General features: G+C 55.2%; 2 protein-coding genes across 3 annotated transcripts; both read right to left on the minus strand.

The window, feature by feature from the left end:
* Positions 1–1,291: 1,291 nt before the first annotated feature.
* Ube2s (ubiquitin conjugating enzyme E2 S) lies at positions 1,292–18,857 on the minus strand. Of its 2 annotated transcripts, none has more exons than XM_048369447.1 (4): positions 18,852–18,857; positions 4,957–5,104; positions 3,442–3,632; positions 1,292–1,780 (listed from the first exon to the last, which is right to left on the minus strand). In XM_048369447.1, the coding sequence occupies exons 1-4, from the start codon at positions 18,852–18,854 to the stop codon at positions 1,451–1,453; spliced, it is 672 nt and encodes a 223-aa protein (XP_048225404.1). In that variant the 5' UTR covers positions 18,855–18,857; the 3' UTR covers positions 1,292–1,450. The 2 variants fall into 2 exon arrangements, with proteins under 2 accessions (XP_048225404.1, XP_048225403.1); XM_048369446.1 differs by lacking the exon at positions 18,852–18,857 and adding an exon at positions 5,686–5,892.
* Shisa7 (shisa family member 7) lies at positions 14,106–27,810 on the minus strand. Its single transcript, XM_048369445.1, has 6 exons — positions 27,610–27,810; positions 22,619–23,346; positions 21,191–21,345; positions 19,937–20,002; positions 19,179–19,328; positions 14,106–18,475 (listed from the first exon to the last, which is right to left on the minus strand). Exons 2-6 carry the CDS (start codon positions 23,314–23,316, stop codon positions 17,832–17,834), a joined length of 1,713 nt encoding a protein of 570 aa, XP_048225402.1. The 5' UTR covers positions 23,317–23,346; positions 27,610–27,810; the 3' UTR covers positions 14,106–17,831.
* Between the last annotated feature and the right edge of the window lie 58 nt (positions 27,811–27,868).

Here is a 27,868-nt window from a genome sequence, read left to right on the forward strand (position 1 = left end):
CCTGAGACTTTGGCCTAGAAGAGTGCCAGCTAGTTTGCCTCTGTAGATGGGCCAGTGAGGGGCTGAGGTGGGTGTCTTAGGCTTCCACTCATGTGTCTGGCTCAAACATTGATAAGGACCCTGTTGAGGGGGGGACGACTGTTGCTCTCCTTTGGGTTTCATCCCACTGGCTTGGCTTTTAACAACTGTACTAGCAAGTAGGGGCACCCAGCCAGTTAGCAGGGCTGCCCAAGCAATATGTCCTCAGAAGAAATAGTAGTCTTGCCTTTCTGTGAAACTTTTGCATCAAGGCTGGGAATATGGCCTAGTGCCAAGAGTGCTTGTCTCGTATACATGAAGCCTTGGGTTCGATTCCTCAGCACCACTTAGGTAGAAAAGGCCAGAAGTGGTGCTGTGGCTCAAGTGGTAGAGTGCTAGCCTTGAGCAAAAAGCAGCCAGGGACAGTGCTCAGGCCCTGAGTTCAAGCCCCAGGACCGGCCAAAAAAAAAAATAGCGTCAAAGCCATTGTCATTCAATTGTTCCCCTCCAGTGTACTTGCTCTGATGTACTTGTCAGACATTTCACATGCACAGACTTGTCAATTGCCAGTGTCCTTCAGTCTTCCAGGCTGCAGTACCTGTTGTGTGGCGCCATCCATGTGGGGGGACAATTGACTGAGCCTTTGGGCGAACTAGTAGGTGACATCTGAGAAACTACTGCCCGCTACTGCACACAATTGGGAAAACTTCCACAAGTGAAAAACCCAAGTGGGTGGCTCTTCTGCCAATGGAGTCGAAGTACTAAAGAGTACTACCCCAGTGTAACCTTCAGACTCAGTCCTGACATGAGAATTAGCAAGCAGCCATAAGGAACATAGCTGTGTCAGGCACTTCAATTTCAGCCTGGATCCAACATGGAGCAAGTGCTGAGTTGTACAGCCATGGAATTTGTGACAAATATACGATATGGGCTACATGTGCCCTCCCCCCAAAAGTCAACTCTGGTCTCATTTGGGAGCACCCAACACTGCTGAGTGTAACTTTTACCTGTCCACTTGTCTCTTTGCTGACCTTGCCATTGGAAAAAGTCAGGTCTGGAATCAGATAAGGTGCCAGCCAGTCCAGCTCCAGACAAGGCTGCTTGGAGGTGGTGAGTGTAGGAAGGGACACTGGCACACCAGAGGGAGAATGGGATGGGAGCAGGTTCTAGAGGAAGGCTGTGACTCCCACAGAACAGAGGTGGCCTAGGAGCACTTGTAAGGACTAGGGGCAGAGCAGGGATGCCAGCCACTCTGAGCCACAAAGTGGGCATAGAAGTTGCTTTTCCAACTTTATTTAGAAAAACAAATCCAGGTCCCAGTGCCCCCCTCAGCCCTCCCCAGCCCAGCCATAATTTAAATAACTTAGAGACAGAGTGGGAGGGAAGGAACAAGTGGGGGAAGAGTTGGGTCAGGGGTGGGAGGAAGAACCCACTACAGCCTCCTGAGCGCCCGCTTCTTGTCCGTCTTTTTCTTGGCCGCCAGCTTCTTATCTCGCTCACCTGCATGCTTCTTAGCCATGGGACCCTCCGCTCCTCCAAGGGCCCCAGGGACCATGGTGTCAGTGGAAGAAGCCGCAGTACCACTGGTCAAGGCCCGGCTGGCATCAGGCCTTCCACTGCTGTGCCCGCCTGCACCACCGTGGATTTCTGTGAGCAAACGGGCCCGGGCAGCATACTCCTCATAGTTTTCCAGGAGCAGGCGGCCAGCTTCCTCGTTGAGTGCAGACTCAGGGTTAGGGTGGATCAGCAGGCACTTGATGGTCTGTGGAAAGGTCAGAGGGGACCCAGAACCTGCAGAGCTCTGTAGCTGGCAAGCCCATGGCCTAACCCAGCTAACTCTTCCTGGCTGAGCAGAGCTCTGACAGGCCCATCAGCCAGCAGTCCCAGCACCAGTGGGAGCAGGTGTACCTTAGCTGACAAGCCACTCCAGAGAAAATAGAACAGGAAAGAGGTATGTAGGATTTGGGGTCTGTTTACTGTAGAGCTCATTCTTTCCCAGTGCTCTGAAGGAAACCTCAACTCCCTGCCCTCCCTACCATCTGCCCTAGGGGCTCATTAGGAATTGAGTTTAAAAAAAAAAAAAAAAAAAAAGCTTGTGTGAGGAGTGGGAAGGCAGCAGGCAACCTACATGCTTTAGGTGGCCTTTAGAGACTGAAGTATGGCAGAGACCAGGATGTCTACTTCAGGAACACTGGGCCTGTGGGGGCATCATGACACTGAGCACAACTCCTGGCCCACAAGATGCCACTGCCAGCAGTGACAACCAAAAACGCCTCCTAACAATGAAAATGTCCCCAGGGAGCAAAACCGTCCCTGAGAAAACTAGTAGAGAACAATCCAGAATCAAGACATCAACCTTGTTAACTGCCAAAAAGAATGGCTAAATTCTGTACTTCAGAGCAATGAAAGTAATGATGCAAATTATCACAGCTTACAAAAAGAAAAAGCCTCTAGCCGGGCGTCAGTGGCTCATGCCTGTAATTCTAGCTACTCAGGAGGCTAAGATCTGAGAGGGTCGCTATTTGAAACTAGCCAGGGCAGGAAAGTCCCTGAGACCTAACTTCCAATTAACTACCAGAAAACCAAAAGTAGCGCTGTGGCTCAAAGTGCTGAAATGGTAGTTAAGGGAAAAAGCTCAGGGGCAGCTGCACCCAGGCACTGAGTTCAAGCTCCACAACCAACAACAAAAAAGAGCCTCTAACTAGACAATGCTGTCTACCTGCCAGACTTGTCCTACTGTTCAAATCCGCTGGCCAATGGCAAAGTGTCTCTGGACCCTGCATAGCAGTGGTCAGTGCTCAGCACTAACTCAGCATTTTCCAGGAAAGTTGGGAACCTGTGTGAATACCAACCCATTTAAGTATTGAGAACTGAACTGAAGGGTTGGGGATATGGCCTAGTGGCAAGAGTGCTTGCCTCCCATACATGAAGCCCTGGGTTCGATTCCCCAGCACCACATATACAGAAAACGGCCAGAAGTGGCGCTGTGGCTCAAGTGGCAGAGTGCTAGCGCCTTGAGCAAAAGGAAGCCACGGACAGCGCTCAGGCCCTGAGTCCAAGCCCCACGACTGGCAAAAAAAAAAAAAAAAAAAAGAACTGAACCTTAAGGCTTCATATTTGCCAGGTAAGCAGCACTCTACCCCTTGTAGATTGATTTTTTTTTTTTTTTTGCCAGTCCTAGGGCCTGAGCACTGTCCCTAGCTTCCTTTTGCTCAAGGCTAGCACTCTACCTCTTGAGTCATGGTGCCACTTCCAGCTTTTTCAGTGTATGTGGTGCTTAAGAATTGAACCCGGGCTCGGCAAGCACTCTACTGCTAAGCCACATTCCCAGCCTTGCAGATTGAATTTGAAGAGAATAAGACTCGGGCTCACTCATTACTTGGGATCCCCAGAGGAAGAGGTGAAGCCTAGGGTGGAACTCACCAGCAGGACGTGTCGGATGCCCAGCTCAGCAGTCCAGTCCCTCTTGAGCACGTTGACACAGATTTCACCATTGGCACCCACATTTGGGTGGAAGATCTTAGTCAGGAAGTAGCCCTTGGGTGGGGAGGCAGGAAAGTCCTTCCCCAGTAGGAGTTTCATACGGAATAGACCTCCGGCGTATGGGGTCCCCTCTGTAGTGGAGAGAGGGAAGACTAGGCTAAGAAGAATCCAGAATACTATAGAGCCCAAAGCCCTCCACAGTCTGGCTACAAGTGTCTGTACCACGCTGGGGGATTCTTGAAGTCCCAAGGTCACACCACTTCACCCTGCCTCAGAGATAGGTCCTGACCACTACAGCCTCACCTGTCCTCCACTGTGAGATGCCCATTTTCTAGTCAAGCACTGCCCAGGCATACACCATTTCCAGGAAGTAGGAATCCAAGTGCCCATTTATCTCTTGAACAAATAATCACACAGTCCTGGTGACAAGTCCTTCAACACTTTATCCCCCATTAAACAGCTCTCATTCACCAACTTGCTTGGACAGTAAGATGTGGGAACTATGGATGGCTGTCATACTCACCATAATTCCCAAATCCAGCCCATCAGCAGCCCAGTCAGCTGCCCCCAGGCCCTCTTTTAATCTGACCCCACATCTAAGTGTGGCTTCTCAACTAGTCTGTAGCTGCTCCACCAGGTCAACTGAAACTTTGCAGTGAACTGCCATATCCCTACCAAAGCTCTACACCAACTTCTTTCCAAGTTCCTTAGAGGCCTAGAATCCTTAGATGATTTCACTCTAGTAACTACTTTCTTCTGTTCCTGCAAAGCACCCAGGTCCATCTGCCTATCTTGGGACTTCCTGGGGAGCTTTGCCTTCCCATCTTCAGGGTCCTATGTCAAACATCAATGGGGCAGGAGGTGAATCCCAGTAGCTGTCACATGAACTGCATGCACCCCACCCAACACCTTTCTTCTTTCACAGGCTTAGCTGACTAGAAATTCAGGTGACAAGAGAACTAATTTGCATAAAACCAGATTCTTGGTCATCCTGCAGGATACAATCACATATAATCCTTTGACTGCCAGGTGCTCCCCAACCATGCTACCGGGTGCCCTGCTATGCCCCAGAGTGACACACAGGAGGGATTTTCAGATCTCTGTGTGGTCCCACCCTCCAGAACTTTACTGAGGCTATTTCCAACTGCCTGGGCTCTCTTCCCACTCCTACTTAATTCTTCCTCATCGCCAGGTCCAGAGGCCACACCTGACAGCCTCACCCCAGCCCAGGTGAGATTCCCAGTGGCGTTTTTTTCATAACCAGGAACATCTCCAAACTTGTGGGAAAAGGCCATATTAATGCGTTTTAAGTGGCCAGCCATGCACAACACGAGGCAGGCGAGCACTGTGCCTGGGCTCCTGTGATGGTGTCAGGGTTGTAAGGGGAACCTCTGAGCTTTCTTGCTGGTTCCAGAGCAGACGACAGAGGCCCGCCCCATCTCAAGCCACACTCACCAGGGCCCTCGATGGTGACCTGCAGGTCGGTGAGGTCTTCCTCGTTGGGAAAGACCTTGATGCCATCAGGTGGGTCTGTGGTCAGGGTGGTCACTTCCTTGTACACCAGGCGGATGATGTGGGGAGGCAGGTTCTCTACGTTGGAGTTCTGGGCATGGTGGGAGGAAGGCGAGGTGAGCGGTGGGTAGACGTGGCTCCGCCCTAGTCCTGGCCCTGAAGGTCCCCAGGCTGTCAACCACTCTTGGGCTCCCACACCCTCAGCCAGGAGACTCGAGGCAGGTCTCCGAGGCGGGTTCTGGATAAGCTCCATTTAGCTCCTTAAATCCTTTCAGACAGCCCTCAGCCCTTCGTGGGCCCCCAATGGTTCCTGTTCAGCCCCCTGTAGGCCCCCTGAGGCCCCCTGGAGGCCCAGCACGTCCCCGTTCCCGCCTAGCCAGGCAAAAACCATCCTCAAAACTCGGCTCGGGGCTAGAAATGGCGGCGGGGCGTCTAGTGCCCGGTAACGCCCACGGGCGGGCCAAGAGGCTCCCAGAGTCGCCCCCGAGCGCCGCAGGCCTTGCTGGCCTGGACATCCGCGGGCCTCCATGGGGCCGCTGTGGGGCCGCCGTGGGGAGGCCTTGGCTCCTCCCGGGCCTACGACCTCCCGCGGGCCTGTCAACCTCTCCAGGGTCTCCGCCTCCTTCTTTAGGGTCCCCGACCGCCCCTCCGCGCCCGGCCCCCTGCGCTCACCATGACTGCGGCCGGCCGGGGGCGGGTCCCCCCGGCCCCCTTCCAGAGCTCTCCGGACAGCCGGCTGGGGCTAGAGGGGAGAGAGAGAGCCTAACCTCGGCCGCTGCGGCCCAGACGGACCCGCTCGGCTTCCTACTGCCTCGGACACCCACTGCGCCCACCGCTCCGCCCACCCCGTGCCCGGCCGCTCTCAGCCGGCCGCGCGCGCAGCACTGCCCTTTTATTGCTTTCCGTAGGCTACGCCCCTCGGGCGCGCGGCGCCGCGAGACGTCAGCGCACATGCGCCTTGGCGTTTCAGGCATTGTAACTCCGGCGCCCAGGGTGCGGGGGGGAGGCGAGAGACGCCGGTGGTGGCTGTGGGGAGCGCGGGGGCCGGGCAGGGGGCCAGGAGGGGCCGTCTGGGGGCCGTCAGGGGGCCCGGAGAGCGTAGGAGCCGGAGGTGGAGACGGAGGGAATCGGCAGAGGACGTCGCTGATTGGGCCGTTTGAATGAGACGCCGCCACGGCCAGGCCCGCGCGCTCCCCGACGCGGAGGAAGTGCACGCGATTAACGGTCGAGGGGACCGGGCGGGGCGGGAAGGGCGGGGCCTTGTGGGGGTTTAAATGCCTGATGGAAGGGTCCAGGCCCAATAGAGACCGAGAACCGCTGTCTACCCCAGACCAGTCTTTGGCGGGGAAAGCGACCCAGCGGGCGGGCAGGGATGGAGAGTGACCAATGGGGACCTAGTTTAGCGCGGCTGCATTAATATGCGTGCGTCTGCGCGCACGCGTTTAGGTGACTGAACTGGTGCCCGCCCCTGACTTGTGGTGCCTGCCGGATGTCCGACTGTGTTTTTCTAGGAGGCGCCATTTTGTGCTGACCCCTGTCCTTTGGAAGTTCCTGTCTTTCCACCTGGCCCTGCAGTGTGTAACTTCTGACCCGTGCCAGGCCTGGGTTTCCCTCTGCGTAGATGGGCCCCAGGATCCCCGGGATGCCAGCATAAAGTCAAGGCTTTCCCAAAGGCACGGAGTGTGTGTACTCCTTGCCTCGAACCAGCTAGGCCCTTTCTCTGTGGGAGACAGACGCAGGTGTCTGGAAAGGGGTCCATCTTTAGTTAAAAACAAACAACGACATAAACAACTGTCCCTCAGTTTCCTGAAGCTCCCTGGCCCACCTTCTGGAGAGGACCAAGGGGGCGGACCCAGCAGCACTTGGCCTCCAAGTGCGCATGGGTGCATGGCTCAGGTCCGTGGGTCAGAGGGTCCTACAGAGGAACAGAAAGGGTGCCCGCCCATGCAGCCCCAGAGCCCAGCAAAAGCAAGCCAAAGCAAGTCCTAGTTTGCAAAACTTTCCAGCTGTGGACAGAAGCAGTTATATTTAAGTTAACTTGGTCACAGACCTTGGAAAGACACCCCAAACAGCTGGTCCCATGGGGTCCCAGCCTCATGGAAAAGTTTAAGAGGCTGGTATAAAAGAAATCTACAGCAGAACCGAAATACGAGTCAGATGGTAGGCAGTTGACTACTCGTGAGCATATACCCACCTGATCTAAAAGTGTTACCCTAGGGTGAGCTGTCCTGTTTAACTGGCAAGGAAAATAAGGGAGGTGGAGGTCAAGTGACTTTCCTCGGAGACCCCAGCTTTGACAAAACAGAGCTGACCATGGGACAGAGGTCTATTTCAGAAATCCCTCTAAAAGTTGGGTAAGGTAGCACACACCTGTACTCCTAGCACTCTTGAGACTAAGGCAAAGGGATCATGAGTTTGAGGCTGGCCTGGACCACATAGTGAGACATCTCATAAAGCAAAAACAAGAAGTGATCCAAAGAAAGAGAAGAGTGTTATCACATGTGGTTCTTAATACATGTGTACTGTGGTATGCCAGGTGCCTCCCTTTCTAATTTATTTATTTATTTGCTAGTCCTGGGGCTTAAACTCAGGGCCTGGGCAGTATTCCTGAGCTTCTTTTGCTCATGGCTAGCACTCTACCACTTGAGCCACAGCACCCCTTCCAGCTTTTTCTGTTTATGTGGTGCTGAGGAATCAAACCCAGGGCTTTGTGCATGTTAAGCAAGTACTCTACCACTTAACCACATTCCCAGCCCCCTTTCAAATTTATGCACATGTTTGATCTTCCATGATCCTTATGCAGGTGGATCCCTGAATTCATTCACCTACCGTATGGCTACAAGATGTTGTTGGGACACAACAGAGAGCAAAAGCAAGGAAGCTCCTGCCTTCACAGATCTTCCATCCTCATGGGTAGCCAGGTAGCAAGTATAGTCAAGTTTATACTGTCATGTGAGTAGGTTGAGGATGAGAATATTGTCAGGCCTCCTGGCTGCTGTCTTGCCTTGACTGTTTGGAGGCGGCCTTCTGGAGGAAGCATCCATTTGGACTAGGCATCCATTTGGAAGGTCTAGGAGAAAAGCATCCAGCAAAGGAAACAAAGTGCAAAGGCCTGGGGAAGCAATTGTGCTTAAGTGGGTTTAGAGAAGCAAGCAGCAGGATTGGCCAGAACCTAGGCTAGTAGAGGACTTGAGCTGTGAGGGGTAAGGAGAACATAGTAGTTGTTTATATACAGTGGTCCTTTCTCAGCCATGGTACATGCCTTGGTTTTTTATTTTGTTCTTGCCTGGGTGGGAAGGGCTCTGCTTGTTTATGGATGCTTTTAAATGGCCCAGGACTCCCTCTAGTGGCAGATGCAAATGTTGGAACCCTGGATGCAGAGACCTTGCATTGGGTTAAAAATCCTAGCTACCTAGGAGGCTGAGATCTGAGGATTGCAGTTCAAAGCCAGCCCAGGCAGAAAAGTCCCAGTGAAACCCTTATCTCCAACTAACCACTCAAAAACAGGAAGTGGAACTGTGGCTGAAAGTGGTAGAGTGCTAACTTTGAGCCAAAGAGCTCAGGGACTGCCCAGGCCAAGTTCAAGCCCTATGACTGACAAACACACACACACACACACACACACTTCTTAACCACCTCTGATGCCCATCAAGGCAGAACAGGTCATGTTCTCTGATGGCAGGGTATGAGTGGGCATTCTGACATCCCCATACATGTTCATCTGTGCCTTTGTTATAGATGATATCATCTAACAAGTCTCCAAAATGCTCTAGACCCTTGACTTAGCCCTGCATGTCCTGGGAGGTCATGGTAAAGAATTAATTGCGGGGCTGGGGATATGGCTTAGTGGCAAGAGAGCTTTCCTCGTATACATGAGGCCCTGGGTTCAATTCCCCAGCACCACATATACAGAAAATGGCCAGAAGTGGCGCTGTGGCTCAAGTGGCAGAGTGCTAGCCTTGAGCAAAAAGGAAGCCAGGGACAGTGCTCAGGCCCTGAGTCCAAGGCCCAGGACTGGCAAAAAAAAAAAGAATTAATTGAATGGCTCTGGATTATATAATCAGACCCTGCCTGCCCCACCCCCCCCATGCATCAAGTGGCTTACAAAAGATGTTCCTGCTATTATTATTATTGTCCTAGGGCTTTAACCCAGGGCTTTGGCGCTGTCCCTGAACTTTTGCTCAAGGCTAGCACCTACCACAAGCCACAGCTCCACTTACAGCTTTTTGGTGCTTAATAGGAGATATGAATCTCATGGACTTTCCTGCCAGGGCTGCCTCCTTAGTAGCTAGATTTTTATATTCTTTTTTTTTTCTTTCTTTTTTTTTTTTTTGCCAGTCCTGGGCCTTGGACTCAGGGCCTGAGCACCGTCCCTGGCTTCTTCCCGCTCAAGGCTAGCACTCTGCCACCTGAGCCACAGTGCCCCTTCTGGCCATATATGTGGTGCTGGGGAATCGAACCGATAGCTTCATGTGTAGGAGGCAAGCACTCTTGCCACTAGGCCATATTCCCAGCCCCAGTAGCTAGATTTTTAAAGTTGAGCCACCAGCACCCAGTTCAGAGTGTTGCTTGTATTTTGCAAAAATCCAAATGTCTGCTGTGAGGCAGAAATTTATATGGGAGAAAATTTTTTATGGCTCCCATAGAACAGAATATGCTGTAGCTTTTAAAAATTGTGGGGTTTTCCAGTTATTAGAATCATTAGTGTCACTGAGAATCTGACAGAAGTACTAGGTTGTTTGTTTTTGTTTTTTTGGTTTTTTTGCCAATCCTGGGTTTGGAATCAGGGCCTGAGCACTGTCCCTGGCTTCTTTTTGCTCAAGGCTAGCACTCTGCCACTTGAGCCACAGCGCCACTTCTGGCCATTTTCTATATATGTGGTGCTGGGGAATCGAACCCAGGGTTTCATGTATACGAGGTGAGCACTCTTGCCACTAGGTCATGTTCCCAGCCCAGAAGTACTAGATTCTATTTCTTGAGGGGGAGGGGATTGTGTGCAAATGGTAATAATATCAAAGGAAGAATGAAATTAGAAAAGTATCACCTGAGTCTGAAGGCATGGATCAGTGGTAGTGCCTGCCTAGCAAATGTGAAGCCCTGAGTTCAAATCCAAGTACCACCAAAAGTCAAAAAAAGTATCATCTGGCTGGTGTGTGTACACATGCGTGTGCATGCACGTGCATGTACTCATGCACCTGTAATCTCAGTACCTGGGAGGTTGATGCAGGAGGATCTCAAGTTTGAGGCCAGCCCGGACTACACAGCCTACATAGGCTACATAGTCTAAAAAAGGATGGATGGGGATTGAACTCGGAGCCTCACACTTAGCACTTGAGCTGTACTTGTCCCCTCCCACCAAGTCCTTTTGCTTCCTGGTTGGTTTTTCAGATAGGGCCTTTTGTGGGCCAGCCTTGGGCAGTGATTCTCCTACCTCTGCCTCCCGAGTAGCTGGGATTATAGGCATGTAATATAGACTAGAGCTATGCTTAGCTCTAGTCAGTCTCCTCCTCCTCCTCTTCTTCTTCTCCTCCTCCTCCTCCTCCTCCTCCTCCTCCTCCTCCTCCTCCTCCTCCTCCTCCTCCTCCTCCTCCTCCTCCTCCACTTTATTCTAATTTATTCAAAGTAACAGGTGAGCAGCTGGTTTCAGGAGCCCAAACCATATGCCACCTCTCTGCAATCACAACCCCTCTTCCATGGCCACTGTGAAGTAGTTCATAATGAGGGTCTCAATGGATGGTTCTACACACGCTCCTGCAGTGCTGACTGGGTTCCTGGGGCTCCTCAGAAGAGATGTGAACCTTGGGGACCTGAGCAAAGCCCCCGGCAATGGCATAACTCTGGGTGTGCTCGACGGCAGAGACCATGGCCACCTTAGTCACCTTGATGCAGCTCTCATCTGAAGGGCCCAGCTTGGCACGCCAAGTCATTGGGGTTACAGCTGTGAGCTACTTGGACCCAACTAGAAGTATGGATATTTTTTGGAAATGAACCAGAGACTTTATCAAAAGGTTGACACCTCCTTACAGCTCTGTGAACTCAAGGATCCTTCTGAATACAAGAGTAAGCAGAAGTGAACTTCAAAGCAAGTGCGCACATCTGGCCTAGAAATGAGGAGTTCACGGGCCCACCCATCAGGCACAGGTTAAGAATAGCTGTGCAGAGGCTGTGTTTACTGACACTGCAGAGTTGGAAACGAAGCAAGTGTTAGGTTACAGAGAGAGAAAGGCAAGGCCCACCCTGCCCCAGCCCAGGCACAGCGCAATGTGTGTGGGTGTATGGTTGGGAGGGGAGGTAGTTCTTCCCTTGTTAACCATAAATGGAGTGACTGGCTGGTGGGTAAAGGCTCTGGGCAGTGAAGATACAGACAGCTAACCCGGGCCTTGCTCTATGAGAGAAGAGAGACTCCTTCCTCCCCTCTCTCCCTGGGCACAAGCTCCGTGAGGGGAGGGCAGGTGTAGCTAGCACATCTACATTTAAATCTAAACTTTATTTTTGCCAGTCCTGGGCTTGGACTCAGGGCCTGAGCACTGTCCCTAGCTTCTTTTTGCTCAAGGCTAGCACTCTGCCACTTGAGCCACAGTGCCACTTCTGGCCATTTTCTATATATGTTGTCCTGGGGAATCAAACGCAGGGCTTCATGTATATGAGGCAAGCACTCTTGCCACTAGGCCATATTCCCAGCCCCCTCTAAACTTTATTTTTACTTAATGCAACACTTCAGAGGTGCAAAAGGATATTTCGAGGGGAAAAGCATTGGGGAGTGGTCAAGGACCCTCTGTATCATTAACCCAGGGTGTTGTTGATGGAATAACCAGTATTTCATGGGGCTCCCAAAAGTCCCGCTGAAAAGTACAGTCCAGCCTGGGGAGCAGAAGCCTCTCTGTGCCCTGGAGAATTGCAGTGCTTCTGTGCAGAGAATTTATATGCAGGTTCTGACCTCCCTCTTAGAACAACAACAACCAAGAGCCTTCAAACATACTGTCTGTAGCTGCTTTTTTCTTTTTTGTTGTTTGTAGTGCTTGAACTCAGGGCCTGGGCACTGTCTCTGAGCTCTTTTGAGGCTAGCACTCTACTACTGGTGCCTCTCTGCTGGAGCCAGCTGGCAGTGAAAAGGGAATCCTGACTGAGGGGGGTGAGGATTAAAGAAAAGGAAAAATACAAGACAAGAGAAAATAGATAAGAGGCAAAGATGGGGTATGGGAGGTCTGCAGCTCAAGATTGTAACTCAAGACTGCAGCCATGTTTATTCTTAACTTCCAGCTTATATGCAGTTTGAAAACCAGGAAATAGCATAGGCTTGGAGTTAGCAATACCTGATGATAGCTAAGACAGCATGAGGTTGGTTAACATAAGAATGGACTCATGGCAGACATAGTAAAGCATTTACGATTTTCCATCAAGCCATGTCCTTGCACATCCTTGAAAACACAGCCAGAGGTCAGGAAGAATTTAGCTGCTGGTTTGGCTCCCAACACTCCACTTCCAGTTTTTGAGTTATTAACGGGAGATGAGAGCTCGTGGGGACTTTTCTGCCTGGGCTGGCTTCAAACTGCGTTCCTCAGATCTCAACTTCCTGAGTAGCTAGGATTACAGGCATGAGCCATCAGCGCCTGGTGCTGTAGCTGCTCTCATATAACAAAGTCTTGGATTGTACCATACCAAGGAATATAGACAGGTGGAAGGTACCATCATTCTCATGCAGCTGACCCCTAAACTCCTTAAGCTGAGAACGCTGACTCTTTTATGGTGCTGGTCCTGAGGTTTGAACTCTGGGCCAGAGCACTGTCCCTATGCTTCTGTGTTTAAGGCTAGCATTGTATCATTTGAGCCACAACTCTACTTCAGGCTTTTTGTTGGTTTACTGGAAATAAAAAGCCTCACAGACTTTCCTGCCTAGGCTGGCTTTGAACTACAGTCCTCAGATCTCAAGTAGCTAGGATGACAGGTGTGAGCCCCTGGCACAAAGCTGATTCTCAAATTCCCACTTCTATCTTCCTGCAGAGAATATAATTGGGTAGATGTAAGTTAAATATATGTACAATGACACACACTCTTGAATTGTCAGATGCAGAAAGCAGGTTATAGAGCTACCATATATAGGAAAACTTGAAGTTTAAAAGAAAAAAAAAGGTTGGCATGAAGGAAATTGGAAGGAAGCATAAAGTTGCAAATGGCGTTTGACTGCGCCGGAGTGCTCATTTGGCCTCTCCTTCTGCAGCCTAAGTCTCCGCATAACCATCTCTTTCATTGTCAAGGCACACTTGGCTGCTGGGACATGGGGTGATGGGCTGGTGGGAGTACTGAGGGACTTCCATGGCTCTGAGCAGCCCAAGAGCAGGGACTGGCTGTGCTGTCCATTGGTTCTGTGGAAACCATCAGCTTGCATAAGAGGAAATAAAATACTAACACACGTGAGTCCTCTCCTTGGACAAGGAGCCATGGCCTCTGGCCCCCATCCATCACCCCACAGCCCAGTGTTTCATCTTCAGTACCCCTCCTGCCTTTCTTTTTGAGACAATTTCATTATTTACCCCATGCTGGCCTTGAACTTGTGACTGATTCTCCTGCTTCAGCCTCCTGAGTGCTGGGATTATAGGCATGTATCACCAAACCCAGTCCCTCATCTCCCATACACCACTCTTCTCTTACCCCCTCTCCAGTTTATTTTATTTATTGTTTGTTGCCAGTCTTGGGGCCTGAACTCAGGGTCTGGAAACCGTCCCTGAGCTGTGTTTTGCTCAACTTCTGGAGCTGTGTAGTTTATTGGGGATGAGTCTCACTTTCCTGCCCAGGCTGGCTTCACGCTGTGATCCTCAGAGCTCAACCTCCTGAGTAGGATTACCAGCATGAGCCACTGGTGCCAGCCCCCTCTCTAGTTTTCTTTGCAGAATGATGACTAAACAAAAAATTATTTAGTCATCCTGAGGAAGAACTTCCCTAATAGGCATCAAACCAGTCCTTTAGGGAAGGCACCTTCTCTCCCTGTTATACTTTGCAGCCAGGCTTTGAGACAGATCACTGTCTGTGCTCCCAGTATTTGGGAGGCTGGCAAAAGGAGGATTGTGAGTTAGAGGCCAGCCTGAGGCACAGAGCCAGTCTATCCCACAAGGCACAAGCACATTCTATGCCCTCCCCTCAATGTGGTAATCTCTGAGGCCCCTGGAGACCAGTGGTAGCCACTGGCCAGCATGCTGTGGCCCTGGTTATTCCCTACTGCACACTGGTGGGAGGGCACCCCTCCTTTCCCTGCAGGAAACGTGGGACCGCAAGTCAGGAAAATGTCTTTATTTAAAAAAAAAAAATAGCAATTCACAGCCCCTCTGGCTGTCCTCACCGGGAAGTTCAGGGTTAGGGACCTGTGTTAAGAGAGAAGACTGGAAAGGGATGGGTAAGGAGAGGGGGACAGAGTTGTGGAGGGTCCTCTGGTCTGTCCCTATCACTGTGACACCCCTTCTGTGGCCCCCAGCCAGAAGCGTCTCGCCGGCATGCCAGGGTGTGCGTGTACATGTGCATGTTCATGTGGACATATTGGGGGCAGGGGAAGACTCAAAGGGCCAGACTTCAGCTCTGGAAGCATCGAAGGGGAGGCCAGACCCCAGGTCTGGAAGCATGGAGGTGGACGGAGCAGCATAGCCTACTAGGCCACCTTGAGACCTCTCCTCACTATGGCTTGAGATAAAGAGGCCAAGGCCCTAAGGGCGGGCAGCCTGTACCCAGTGAGTGGAGGGTGGGGCTGGCACCCAGAGTCCCAAACCCAGCCTGGGAGAGGTCAAGTTGAGGGTGTACAAAAGCTTTGGCCAGGAACACCCCAGATTCCGGGGGTTGGAGAAAGCTGAGTGTCCCGTGGGGGCGGAAAGCATAGGGGTTGCACCCAGGCATGGACGGCTGTTCCAGCCAGCTCCTCTGGGCTGGCCACCACCTGATGGACAGTGGGAGACCCTAGAAGGGACGAGGTAGCCCATGGCATCAGCCATCAGCAATGAGACCAAAAGCTAGGCCAGGCCTGGGTGGATGGGGAGTTCCTCAGTGTGTTAAGAGCCTCCAGCCATTATCTGCTCCAGGCTCTGACAAGAAAAGATAAGCTAAGGGGCCAGTATTTGAGGGGAGACAGAAGAGGGAGGGGCGGCCCAGGGGAGGAAGAAGAGGCCCCCCCACACCTTGCCCTTGGGGCTGGGGGGGGCATGTAGCCCTTTAAGAGTGGGGAATGGCCGCCCCCTGCAACATGGCTATATACAAAGAACTGGGGACAAATTGTGTGCTGGGCTTTGGGGACTCCCTGAACCCCCCCCCACCCTGGCACTCCCTGGTATGTTGGGGGGAGGGATGAGGAGCCTCCTTGGCTCCTGCAGAAACCATGGCTGTCAGGCATACCTGCCCCAAGGACTAGGCCAGCAGAGGGCAGTGCTAAAGGCTCCATGTGGGTTGGGTTATCAGCTGCTGGCCCTTCCCCCAGGGCCAGGGGTGTCCTCTGAGGAGAGTGTGGCCCAAGCCAGCGAGCTCTGATCCCAGGAGGGGGTCAGGTGCCAGGAATTGGGCAAGGGGCAGTGATGCTATCCAATGGCTGGCCAGCCCCACCTCTGGTTACTATGAGAGGTCACAGAGTTGACCCTGTCACCAATGGGATGGATGGCTGGTGAGGAGCAGTGGGCTTCTTAGAAAGAGCCTGGATGTCCTCGCCAGTGGGTGAGAGAACCCTGGCAAAGGCCAGGTCTGTGTGGAACTGATCCAGGCCTTCACTCAGCTCAGGAGGGAGGCAGTGACACAACCCAGGAGGACCCAGAGTCTGTGGGGACATCGGACTCCAGCCTGGTTCATCTGAGGGAAGGGAAAATGGCATGTTGTGCTGGCTCCCCTGAGGGGACAACTGTAAGTGCCACCCCTCTCCTAGCCTGCCATGGCATTTGGTCCCTACGATGGAGATTCCTGGTAGGTTATGGCACGGGTGCAGTGGATCCTGGAAGGTGAGGACACCATGGCTGAAATGGACCCTGGGAAATGACAACACCTCCAGCTGTCCTAGATCCTGGTGTGGTGATGGCAGGTCCCAGTGGATGGGGACAGTCTTGGCTCTCATGGCTCCTAGAAGGGGAGGACACCATGGCTGATGTAGGCCCTGGGAGGTGGGGACATGATTGGCTCACATGGATCCTGGGACATGGAGACACTGTGATTGAAGTTGGTCTGAGGAGATGACAACACCACTGGCTCTTAGGGGTCCTGGGAGGTGAGGACGCAGTGATTACAATGCATCATGGGAAGCGATGATGTCATAGCCGTGGGGGACCTGGGCCTGAAGATGTGTGTGATGTCGCCTAGGCGGTGAGGACGTCACAGCTGGAGGAACTCTGGGAAGCGTACATCGTCAGTCCTCAGGAGTCCTGATAGAATAAACAAATTCTGGAAGGGAAAGACATCACTGTCCACACTGAATCCCAGGAGATAACACCAACACCACAGCTGTCATGGATTTGGGGGAGATGACGGTGTCATGGTTGAAGGAATCACCGTCAGTCATGGTAAATCCTGGAAGAGGGAGGGTGACACTCTAGGTGCTCCCAGGAAGTGACACAGTTAACATTTGTCCCCAAGTGCAGTGCCACCACGAGTGGTGACACTGAGTGGTATTGATGATGCCATTGAGGGTCAGTAGCACACACACCCTGACCCTTCCTTTCTAAGAGGAGGTTAGGACTTTGTCCATAGGGCTGCTGCTGATCATGATGTCTCTAGATATGGCAGAAAGAAGTGATGCCAGCGTTTGGGGCACCACGAGTCCCAGGACTTTAAGGAGCCTGGTGGGCAGAGAATGATCTTGGAGCAGAAGTCCTTCCACGGGAACTATCCCCAAGGAATCACCACACAGTGCAGGACCCTAAGGCCAACCTCCCTTCAAAGGGTCTGGAAGACATCCCTAGGGAGGGAAATAAGCTTCCAACCCAAATCATGGTGGGACAATGCAAGGACTCTGGGGACAGGGTGACTTCCTCTGAAGTGGAAACTCCTGGCGAGGATATCAGCATGGATGGGCATCACCACCGACCTGCAGACAGCTGGTTGTGTCAGCCCGCCCGTGCTGATACTCCTCAGACAGCATGTGACATCTTCCCAGGTGACTGTGGACGTGGAGGCCCTTCCTCACAGGTCACAACAGTGGAGGTGTCTCCTGGTGTCCTCTCCACGGGGATGACACCCAGGGGTGACATTGCAGAAAAGTCGTCATGGAGATGTCCCCAGGGGTGTGGTGTGTCTGCCGATGACATCACAGGAAGAGGTACAATCCCTCTGATGGCGTCATAGGGCAAGGCACCTTCTCTGGTGATGTCATCACAGGGAGGGGTGGAGGCCTGTGAAGGCATGGCGGAGAGGAGGCAGATCTGCAGAGGGAACCCAGCTGGCAGGGCGTTTCCCCCAGGGGAGATGGCTTTGTCTGAAGGGATGGCATCAGGTGACATCTCCCATGGTGATGCCAAGCTGACACCTGCAGGGTGAGGTTGGTCTCTGCAGCCACATCTAGGATGGACTCTGTCTTGTGGGAAGATGGCGTGGGACAAGGCATTGTCTGCAATGGCACCACAGGGAAGCCGTCTGTGGTGATGTCGTAGCCTCCAGGGATGGCCTCCCAGGCAGGCCCCTTCCTCTGTGATGACCTCATGGGAAGGAGGCGTGGTGCAAACAGTACTAGAAGGAGGATCTTGTCTGCAGTGATCCTGAAGGAGGCTTCGTCTCCAGTCCAAGGACCCCTCTGGGTGGCAGGCCCCTGGATGGGGGCCTGCGGGTAGGATCCTGGCTGGGTTGAGGGGATCTGCCCGGACCCCACCTCAGACAGTCACCTCATTCTTACTGGCCGTGCGCAGGTGCTGGGGCAGGTGGTGGCCGGGGATGAACTGCAGCTGCTCCAGGGTGCCCTGGCGCTGGAAGGGTGGCCTGCGGGCCAGCGTGCCCGCACCCCCGCCCGCGTCAGACATCCAGGTGGGCTGGGGGGAGCCGTGCAGGGCGTGGTGGTGATGGTGGGCAAGCAGGCCTGAGGGTGGTGGCATGCCATGCAGTGGGGTGGGTGGCCCTCCGGGCCCCAGCAGCAGGTTGGAGTGCGAGGCAGCCAGGCTGGCCCGGGCGGGGGGCTCGGGAGGCAGCGCAGGGCTGCGCGGGGGTGACAGCAGGTGCTCACGGCTCTGGCGCAGGGCGTCGGGTGAGGACAGCAACAGGTGCTCCTGGGACACCAGGCGCGCACGGGGCAGCGTGAACTCACAGCGCGAGGCCCGACTGTCACCCAGCAGGTGCTCCTGGGACATGACCCGCCGTGGGTGGGGTGCAGGCGCCAGGCCTAGCTCCTCGGGGCCTCCCCAGCCATCCATGCGGTAACCGCCTCCTGTGCCTGGCCTCCGCAGAGCGTGCAGGGGCAGCGTTCCACGGGGCATCTCCAGGTGCCGCCGCTTCAGGTAGGCCTCATCCAGATCCTTCTCGGCTGCGGGAGGAGAGGGCCAGTGTGTGTGTGTGTGTGTGTGTCCTGTGCCAGCCGAAGGCCTCCCCACATCCCACCCTGGGCAGCCCGCCCCAGAGTCTGACCAGTCAGAACCACTATGAGGCCCACGCTAACTAGCGAACTGTAAACACACTCAGGATACTCTCTCAGGATACTAAGCTGGTAGAATGGTAGCTTAAAAAAAAATCCTTGAGGCAGCTGGACTTGGTGACACATGCCTACAATCCCAGCTGGCCTACATAGCCAGGCAGGCCTCAAAAAAAATAAAAAATCTTGGGATAATCTTTGCCATCTTGAGGGGGAGAATGTCTGAAAATGAGGCCAGCTTGTTGTTTAGGAAGGCTGAGACATGTAGAACCATGAAGACTGCTGTTGGGCTGGTTCTTGGGTTTAGCCACCTCTGAAGTGAGGGACTTGGAGGTTAAGTTGTAGCTATTAAGGTTGAGTACAAGTCCTAAAGAGTACAATAGGACTTGACGGTAGAAATTATGTATATATTTACATGTTTTTGAAACCCAGCCAGGTGGTTCTGACACAAAATAAGTTCAAATGATTCTGGTACAAACCTGGAGAAAAGCCCTGGAGAGGAAGGAGCTAAACTTCTCGAGGGCCAGCAGGTTACTGTCCATGGTCCTGACCCTCCTGCCTGGCGCCAGACCCCCAAGGTCACCTTCCCTCGACTCACCCAGCCTCTTGAGGGAGGAGTAGCGGTTGAGCTCCGATTTCACAGCAGCCTCGTAGGATGGGGGCAGGTGGGAGAGGTTGTGGAAGGATCGAGAGCAGGACAGTGTGGAGTAGTGCAAGGAGGGGCTGGGCGGTGGCATGGCCCGCCAGTCTGGAGCAGAGGAGGCAGACCAGGTCAGGGAAGCCTCTCCAGCCTCAGAGGAGGGGTCCAACTCCAGCTCCTTCTCCCTCACACCCAGGAGACCAGGCCCCAGTCCTCCCCACTCAGACCCAGGAGATCAGGCCCCAGCTCCTCTCCTCCTTCAGACCCAGGAGTCCAGAACCCAGTCCTCTTCCCTCAGACCTTCAATCCCAGCCCTCTCATTTCAGACTCAAGCATGCAGCCCCAGCCCCTGGGGGAGTTAGAAACCTGGTGTTCCAGCCTGTCAAAGCCTCATAATTTCAGGGTCCCTCTACTTCTTCCATCCTAGACAGGTTTGTTGTTTTGGAAGGAAAGCACTTTCCAATATGGGGACCCCGAGTCTTTGCCCCAGGCTGGGGGGCACATGGCCCATGTCCTCACCCAGCCTGGGTGAGGAGAGATGACTTCTGGTGTCCTTCAAGGACACTAGGTTGCCTTGCTGGCCAGCCAGACCATCCACCATGAGCAGGGGCTCACAGGTCTTTCACAGGCTCCACCTAGCACCTGGTTGGGTCACCTTCAGCAGGGTGGGGAGGCCCTGCTTCCCCAGCCGCTGCAGGCCCCCGGCTTCTGCGTACCCAGAGTGGCGGCATGGTGCTTGGGACTGTTGACGTTGAGGTGCAGGTAGTTGTGGTGGAGGTTATCTGAGGGACCGAGAAGGGAGGCGATATCACTGTCATCGCTGTCCCTGCTGGCATGACTGCTAGGAAAACCCTGGTTTGGTGCTCAACTCCCCCTCTCCCCCAGGATCTCCCATTTCAACCCGCACCACCTGTAACACTCAGGAAACTGAGGCCAAAGGCTTGCAGGGTGTATGTGCGAGCATAGACTCACGTCTGGTGACTAGACTGACCCCATATCCACCCCACACCTAGGCTAGAGGTCAGGGTCTCTTTGCCATCTCCTGCCCCTTCACCCCCACATTCACTCCTCCCTGGAGAGCACTACCCTGTCAGCCTATCCCCAAAGTCAGACCCACTGCAGTCTCTGCCCTTACTGCTCACATCCTTCCCACAGCTGGCCCTCACCCATGGGACACAGTGGAACATGGGAGTGGCACCTGCAGCTTGATCTCCCATTTCTCCCCTCTAGTCACTCCTCTCAGAGGCCTGATGAGCAGGCAGAGCCTTCCTTGGCCTGTGCTGCTTGGGATCCCCTTCCCCCCTCTTCACTCCCTGGACCCCCCTTCAGCTCTCACGGCTCTTCCTCACCAACCACTATTCAAGCTCAGCTCCTCCCTCCCCCTACCCCCAGCATCTGGATTATCTCCCTAGCCTCCTCCCAGGTCTCTCTTTCCCTTCATCCCCCTCCTTCTCCTTGGGATCCTCTCTCACTCCTGACTGCGCTGGTCCCCTACTCTAAGCACTCCCGTGGCTCCCCATTGCTCTCCGTGCCAAGGCAAAGCTCAGCCTGGCGCCCAAGGCCCCACATGTCTACCCTCTCTCCCGGGGCTCAGATCTGGCGGCCTTGAAAGAAAGCTGTGCCCATCACCCAGAGCTTCCAGGTACTCAGTAGCTCCGGTCATCCTCCCGCCCTTGCTCAAACACGCCCCTGAGGGAAGCCTTCCTCTTCTAACCAGAGCAGACCCTTTCCAGCCGCTAAAGGCCCAGGGGGAGGCCCGGCCTGCCAGGAAAAGCGGGGAATCCTGGAACCGAAGGTTGGGGCGGGCCATTCGGGAGGGCAGAGCCAAAAGGGAAGGGGCGGGACCTGGGGAAGTGGGCGTGACCACCAGGGGCGCCGCAGCGTGGGGCGGGCGGGGCCATCCCGGAGGGTGGGGCCGGTGAGGATAGGGCGTGGCCCCGTCCTGGGCGTCAGCCATGCCTCCTACTCACCGAGGTTAGAGGGCTTCACGGTGTTGTAGAGGTTCTTGGGCGTCCTGGGGGGCATGCTGTCGGATCCCCCGAGGCCCGGGGTCAGGGAGCTGCTTCGGGCGCGGTCGGGGCGGGTCCCAGGCCCTGCCTGATGCCTCAGGATGTCCACCAGGGCCCTAAAGAGGGCAGTAGGGTAGTCAGTGGTGTAGGACTGGGCGTGGGAAGAGGGACGAAAGACTTCTCACCTGCTCCCTCCTTTGGAAGAAGCTGTCTTTCAGCTCGGCTGCCCGCCTTGGCCACTCTCCTTCCAGTGCAGCCCTCTCCAAGCCAGACTTCCGGCTGGGACCCCAGCCCCTCCACATTCTCATCTCTGAACCCCGCACCGAGTCCCTGGGACCCCATTCAGGTTCCCTTTGAAGCTTTCCTCGTGGCGATAGAGTCCCCATTCGTCCTCTCACGCAGACTTCACTCCTCTTTATTCAGCGCATCATGCCCGGGTTGCAAGCCTCCCTTGGCAGGCCCCTAGCCCCTGCTTGCCCCTTCTCACCGCCTAACCCTTGCCTGTTCCTCCCCACCGCTCACCCGCTTGCGGCAGCCTCGCCAGCCTTATTCGTGTCCTGCAAACGGACCGCTGCAGCCTTTGCACATGCCGTGGCCTCTTCCTGGAATTACCCCAGTTATCCGTTTGGACATTTATATGGTCCAATTAGACTAAACTAGCATCCCACCCCTTACACTCTAAAGCTCTTACGCTGCTTTATGTTCTTCCTGAGTTACCCATATCTAAAATTTTCATATACTTGCTCACTGATTCTTCCACAAATATTTAATGAGCGCTTAACCATGTACCAGGATTACACGAATCAACTCTGCCTTCATTACAATCCGAATGGGTCGGGGCTGTTAGCACCCTTATTGTACAGGCAAGAAAAGGGAGGCACAGAGAGGTTAAATAACTTCCCCAGTGTCACAAAGCTCGCAAGGTGCAGACTTGGGCTTGGCAAGAAGGGTTGGGAGTTTGTTTTGCTCAACCCTGTGTGTACCCCTGGCTCTTGGCGCACGAAAAGTGCTTTTAAAAATATTTGTGCTTCACTCCTGTAGCCCTAGCCACTTAGGATGCTGAAATCTGAGGCTCACGGTTCGAAAACCCCGGGCAGAAAAGATGGTGAGACTTTGATCTCCAATGAACCACCAAAAAACCAGAAGTGGAGCGCCAGCATTGAGCGGCGCTCAATGAGAGAGAAGGGAGGTCCTGAGTTCTAGCCAGATAACCAGCATAAAGAGGGGAAAAAGAGGAACATCTGCTGAATAAATGAGGGCCTGAGTTCTCTCAACCGAGCTTCTATTGTTTGAGCAAGCGGGCTTTACGTTGGTCCAGCCATCTGGGTCGGCGGCCACGCCCACGCCGACCACGCCCACCGAGGCCCCGCCCCCCGCCCACACACGCACCTGGGCACGTTGATCTCCCGGTGCGCTCGGGGCGCACGCGACGCCTTGCTGAAGGCCACTTTGGCGCCGACGCCCACGGCCAGGGCGAAGCTGATGACCCCGCACACCACGTAGGCCGTGCTGCCCCCGGGGCCCTCGCCCCCGCGGCCCCCCGCGCCCCCGGCCCGGCCTCCTTCCAGCCACCCGGCCTGGCCGGGCCCGGGGCCCCCGCCCGCGCCCCCCGCGCCCCCCGCGCCCCCGGCCAGCGGCGGCGGCGTGGTGGCCCAGCGCGGCGTGTCGTAGTTGGAGCAGGAGGCCTGCGCCAGGCGCATGTGGCGGTGCTCGCAGCAGAAGCGGTAGTGGCAGGTGCCGCAGCAGAAGCGGTAGGAGCCGGTGCTGCAGTTGAAGGTGGCGTCGTACTGGCCCATGACGTCGTAGTAGCCGTGGCAGAGCTCGGCAGGCGGGGGCGCCCTGGCCGCCGCTCCCGAGCCGCCGGAGCCGCTCGCACCCGCGGGGCTGCTCCGCGTGCTGTTGGCGGCCGGGCCCGCCGCGCCCCCGCCGCCTGCCAGCGCCCCGGTCAGGCGCCGCAGGTGAGCCAGCAGCGCGGGCAGCGGGCCGGGGGCAGCCGCGGCGCTCGAGGCATTGGACGGGCGTGCCCCGGCCTGGCCAGCGGCCGAAGCCAGCAGCGCCACGGTCCCGAGGAGCAGCAGGGCCGGCATGGTGCGGGCAGGGCCGCCAGGCTGCGAAGGCTGGAGAGGGGGAGGAGTAGGGGTGCAGCGGGGTGCAGAAATGAGGGAGGGGAGGAGAGGTGGGAAGGAAGAGCCAGTGTGGGATGCAGGCAGAGCAAGCAAGCAGACAGGGCCGGCGGGACACGGGTGGGAAGGTGGGGAGAGGGGGAGAAAGAAGCGGAGGGAGGAAGAGAGAAGAGAAAAGCCATTAGCAGGAGGAGGTAGCTCTGGAGTGGGAGCCCCTGTTTGCACTTAGTAGGGTGTTTAGCGTCCACATTCCTCAACCCACCATGCTCCCTCTGCCAGATGTTCCCCAGGGAGTGGGCACAGGCGCCTCTCGTTGACAACCCACCCACATGGCCTTCAGCTCCCCAAATGCCCGTCTGTCCTGTCTCCTGTATTTAGTTATGTCTCTGTCTCTCCTTCTCCCAGTGTCAGTTGGGTGGCAGGGTGGGTCATCCTGCAGCACCCGCACTTCCCAGTTGCCCAACACTTCTTACATAAGCCGGACCCCAGGCCTGGCGGCCCAGTCTGTGAAGTTGAATGAGGGTGGTGGGCACTGGGTAGTTGGGAGACGACACCTGCACAAAGGAGCTTGGAGCCTGGCACAGCCAGGTGTTTCCACCCATGAACGTGTTTACTGCTGTCTACAGCTGCAGAGGACACACAGACGGTGAGGGGGCGAGGGGAAGAGGGAGGTAGGAGTCAGGAGGTAGAGGGGCAGGTCTTCCTACCATCTCTATGGCAACAGTTCAGGCAGGCCCAAGCCATGTCTGCTCAAGTGGGCAGGAGCGGTTATGGGGGTGGAGAGGATGCCCGGCCTCCCTCCTTCAGGGAGGAAGGGCAGGCAGGAGAGGTGGGTGGCTCAGAGCTGGGACTGCAGGCAGAGGCGGGCTCTGGGTAGCTTCCCTGAGCTGCCTCCTATTCAGGAAGAAGATCTTGACAGCTGTCACCCAGGGACAGCTGCTCAGAGACATGCTCTTCCCAGATGAGGGAGGGCAGGCGGTCATCCCGCACAGTGGGAGGGACACAGCTGTTTTGCAGGTGCCCAACTGACCCATGCCCACTGGGCATCCTCCCTCCTTAAGAAAAGGGTGATGCATGTAAAACAGACTTGTTGAGGGAAATTGTAAACTCATGAAGGGGCTGGGTATGGTGATGCACACCTGTAATCCTGGCACTCAGGAAGTAAAGCAAGAGGATCATGAGTTTGAGGCTAGCCTGGGTTATATAGTAAGTCAGAGGTGAGCCTGGTCTATGTATCGGATTATGAAAGAAGCCTGGACAAAGCAAAGGCAGAGCATGGGGAAGGAAGGGTGGGTGGGATTCATTCAGTAAACATCCTTCAAGTGTTTTTATTTGTCCTATTCCCTTGTGGGTGTGCATCGTTGAGGGACATGCTGTCAATCAAGCTGCTAGCAGTGGGGGTGAGAAGAATTATCTGCCTCAGCTAGCTCCACCCCTTTCCACTTGGGAGTCCAATTTGCCCTTTGAGCTCCAGTCAGTCTAGTCCTTTCCAGCCTAGAACATCCCACCTCAGCTACAGGGCTGGGCTTTCAGCCTGGGTCTCCAGACACTGAGACCTATAAAATATTGATGGCTTAATCTCCACACAGAGATTTGAGTTCTCTCCTTTTCCCTCCCCTCCCTCCCTTCCTCTCTCCTCTTCAACCCCCTCATCCTCCCACCTTCCAGGAGTAGCTCCTGCACACAGCCATGTGGATTCCTTCATTCATTGAAGGCTGCCATGTATAATTGGGCAGATTGCGCACTGCACAAAGGGGCCTAGCTGAGAGGCTGAAGCCCAGCTGGGTTCTCCTTCCCAAGGCATTCATGCCCTAATGTGGCTGCCCAACTGGGGGACAGTGTCCTTTTCAGCTTCACACAAGGTGCCATCTGCCTGTCAAGCCATAGACTCACACACTTCCTGGATAGCACCCTTGGCCTCAACTGTTGGAAGGGTGCCTTTGAACTAGCAATACTTCCTACTCTCCATTGGGTGCTGGCCCCTGGATGGGCTCTATGTACCCACCATCCCCCTCTGCCGCAGAATCTTACTGTCCCCTCAAACTATACCCCCTGGGACAGGCACAACTCCAATGACTGCAAGGGGGACACCCAGCTATATGTACATGCACCCAGTCTCTGCCCATCCCCTAAGTACCAGTCTTCACCTCCAGTGTGGACAGAGGATACATGGTTAGATGCAAGGCTTTCCCAGACCCAGTACTTCCCTAGCCTGACAGTCCTGAGACAATTTGCACACAGCAACACAGCACAGGGCACCAAGACACCCAGCAGCTGCTGGGCCTGGTGTCACAACGATCATGCCCTCTCAACATACATGTCCACACACACAAAGCCATGTATCTCCACACATCTCCACCTACAGCACACAAGATAGATCCTGATGCTCAGTGGCCACACACAGCTCAAGAGCTGACCCCAGGCCTGGAGGTGCGGCTCAGTGCACAGAACATGCTTAGTGTGTCCCAGGCCCCAAGTTCCACCCGAGCAATAAACAAAATAAAAACAAACAGTGAACAAACACAAACAACAAAAGCCACTAAAAAGTGGGCCCACGCTCAGTGCACACGGACCCTCACCTACACCCATCACAAGGTGCACGTGCAATACACCCTCCTCCAGCAGGGAAGTCTGAAAGCAGGCACGAGGTGCCCCACTGTACCCCAGCCTGTGATCCAGACTCTGCTCTCCTGCTGTTGCCTTCCCAGCCCTGCCACCCAGGGGTGGGGACTGTGGCCAATAAGGCAGGTATGCAGTGGATTGCGTGTGCCAGTGTGAGATGCCACCTGAGGTCCTGCAGGTATAGCAGGAACAGTGCAGAAGATCCAGAGGCCCAGAGAAGGGACAGAGATACTGAAGAGTCCAGAGAAAGGGGACATGCGGCCTGAGGTGGGGACACGGGGCTTGAGGTGGGATAGGAAATGGTTGGGGGGGGGGGGAAGACTTAGAACCTGAGGGGATCAAGCTACCTGTGGGAGACAGGGAATCAGAGGGGGACAGAGAGAGACAAATGCCCAGCAAGGAGTTAGAAGCCCACAGCAGATGATACAGGATGGGAGGACCATGCAAAGAAACAGGCCCAGAGGGGGACAGTGGGGCAAAGAGGAGTGGAGACCGTCAGAACTGGGGCTCAGAAACTAGGGAGGGCAGTTGAGAAAGGGTGCAGAGACCACCAGAAATGATTAGAAACTCTGAAATGGGCGGGGTGGGGGTCCACAGGTGGAGACGGGGTTGAGAGGACAGTGGGGGTTGGGGCTGGAGGGTGGGCACCTAGGATCCTCTGGAGTTGGCTGGGCTTTGGGGTAGATTTCAGAAGCAGGAGATGAGGTGGGAGGGCAGGGGTATGGGAGGTATGAGGGGTCCTGGGGGTTTGGGGGGGGCAGGACCCGGTCGGCACCACGTGCTGCCTGCATGGAGGTTTTGCACGTTTTTTTTTTTTTTGGGGGGGGGGGTCTCTGCATTTCGGTCTTCCCTAGTGCCGGACGGGCCCCTGGCCTCCAGGTCCGTGTCTAATGGAGCCCGCGGGCCTGGTTCTCCCTACGCATCTCCCAGGGTTTCCCCGCATCTCCTGGGTCTCTGTCACAGTCTGCATCCTTCGCTTCCCCCGCCCGGCTTTGCATCCGGCTGTCGCCTCCACACCAGGCGCCTCTCTACCTCCCTGTCTCTCTGTGCTTGTCCCAGGGCTCTGACCCTCACTAGGGTTTGTGTCCCCTTCACACTGCCGACCCCCGCCCCTTCTGCCCCCCACTCTCATAAGGGGTGGGCGGGGGGCGCTGCAGCCGGAGCTGTGTTCCCAGCGCAAAATAGACTGTGGTTGCCATGGTGACGCGAGCGCGGCCTCCAGACGCAGGCTCAGGGTTGGGGGTGCGGAAGGGACACCTGGATCCGGAAGATGGGGGCCGTGGTACCAATACCCCTCCCTCTGGGGCTCCTAGGAAGGGCTGTGGGATTGATAACGCCGGCCTGGCCCCTGCGAACCGAGGGGGAGGGGGGACTCAGAGGACCCTTCCTAGGCCCCCTGAGGCTGGGCACTGCAGATCTCAGGGAGAGGCTCACTAGGGGTTCCAACTCAGATCTCCAAGGGCTGCAGAATCCTGGGACCTCCCGTGTTGGTGCCCCAGCTCCTGCGTCCTGGGGACCAGGGGCCTCTGAGATGCAGCAGTCCACCCACCCACCCATTCATCGGTCCACTTACCTGCCGGTCCTTTTCTCCCCGTGCCTCAGTTTCCCCTCCGTACCGGGTGTGGTCACACTCACCTCACCTTCCGGATGCAAGATCCTCGGGGAGTCCGGGCTGTCGGCGGCGTGGGGGCCAAGCAAAGAAGGCAGAGCGTGTCTGCAAGCCGCGGGCCGGTTGTGCAAGCGCCGGTGCGGTGGGGGGCGGCGGCGCAGCGACCCCGCCTTCCGTGCAGATGTGGCCTGTGCCTCCAGCAGGCTCGAGCAGGAAGAGGCGCCTCCCCCTCCCCACCTGCTGAAGACCCCTCTCTCCCGCCCACAGCCCCGAGTGGCTCCCGGA

The sequence above is a fragment of the Perognathus longimembris genome, chromosome 20 (genome assembly GCF_023159225.1).
Source record: "Perognathus longimembris pacificus isolate PPM17 chromosome 20, ASM2315922v1, whole genome shotgun sequence".
In the NCBI taxonomy this organism is placed as follows: Eukaryota; Metazoa; Chordata; class Mammalia; order Rodentia; family Heteromyidae; genus Perognathus; species Perognathus longimembris.

Excerpts from the sequence above, each read along its gene's own strand:
- Ube2s (XM_048369447.1), bottom strand. Across the intron at positions 3,633-4,956 it reads GGTCACCATCGAGGGCCCTG|AGGGGACCCCATACGCCGGA; the intron begins GTGAGTGTGGCT and ends TCTCCACTACAG. Across the intron at positions 1,781-3,441 it reads GCATCCGACACGTCCTGCTG|ACCATCAAGTGCCTGCTGAT; the intron begins GTGAGTTCCACC and ends ACCTTTCCACAG.
- Shisa7 (XM_048369445.1), bottom strand. The coding sequence starts at position 23,316 with ATGCCGGCCCTGCTGCTCCTCGGGACCGTGGCGCTGCTGGCTTCGGCC. Across the intron at positions 20,003-21,190 it reads CGTGAAGCCCTCTAACCTCG|ATAACCTCCACCACAACTAC; the intron begins GTGAGTAGGAGG and ends TCGGTCCCTCAG. Across the intron at positions 18,476-19,178 it reads CTCCTCCCTCAAGAGGCTGG|CCGAGAAGGATCTGGATGAG; the intron begins GTGAGTCGAGGG and ends CTCCTCCCGCAG.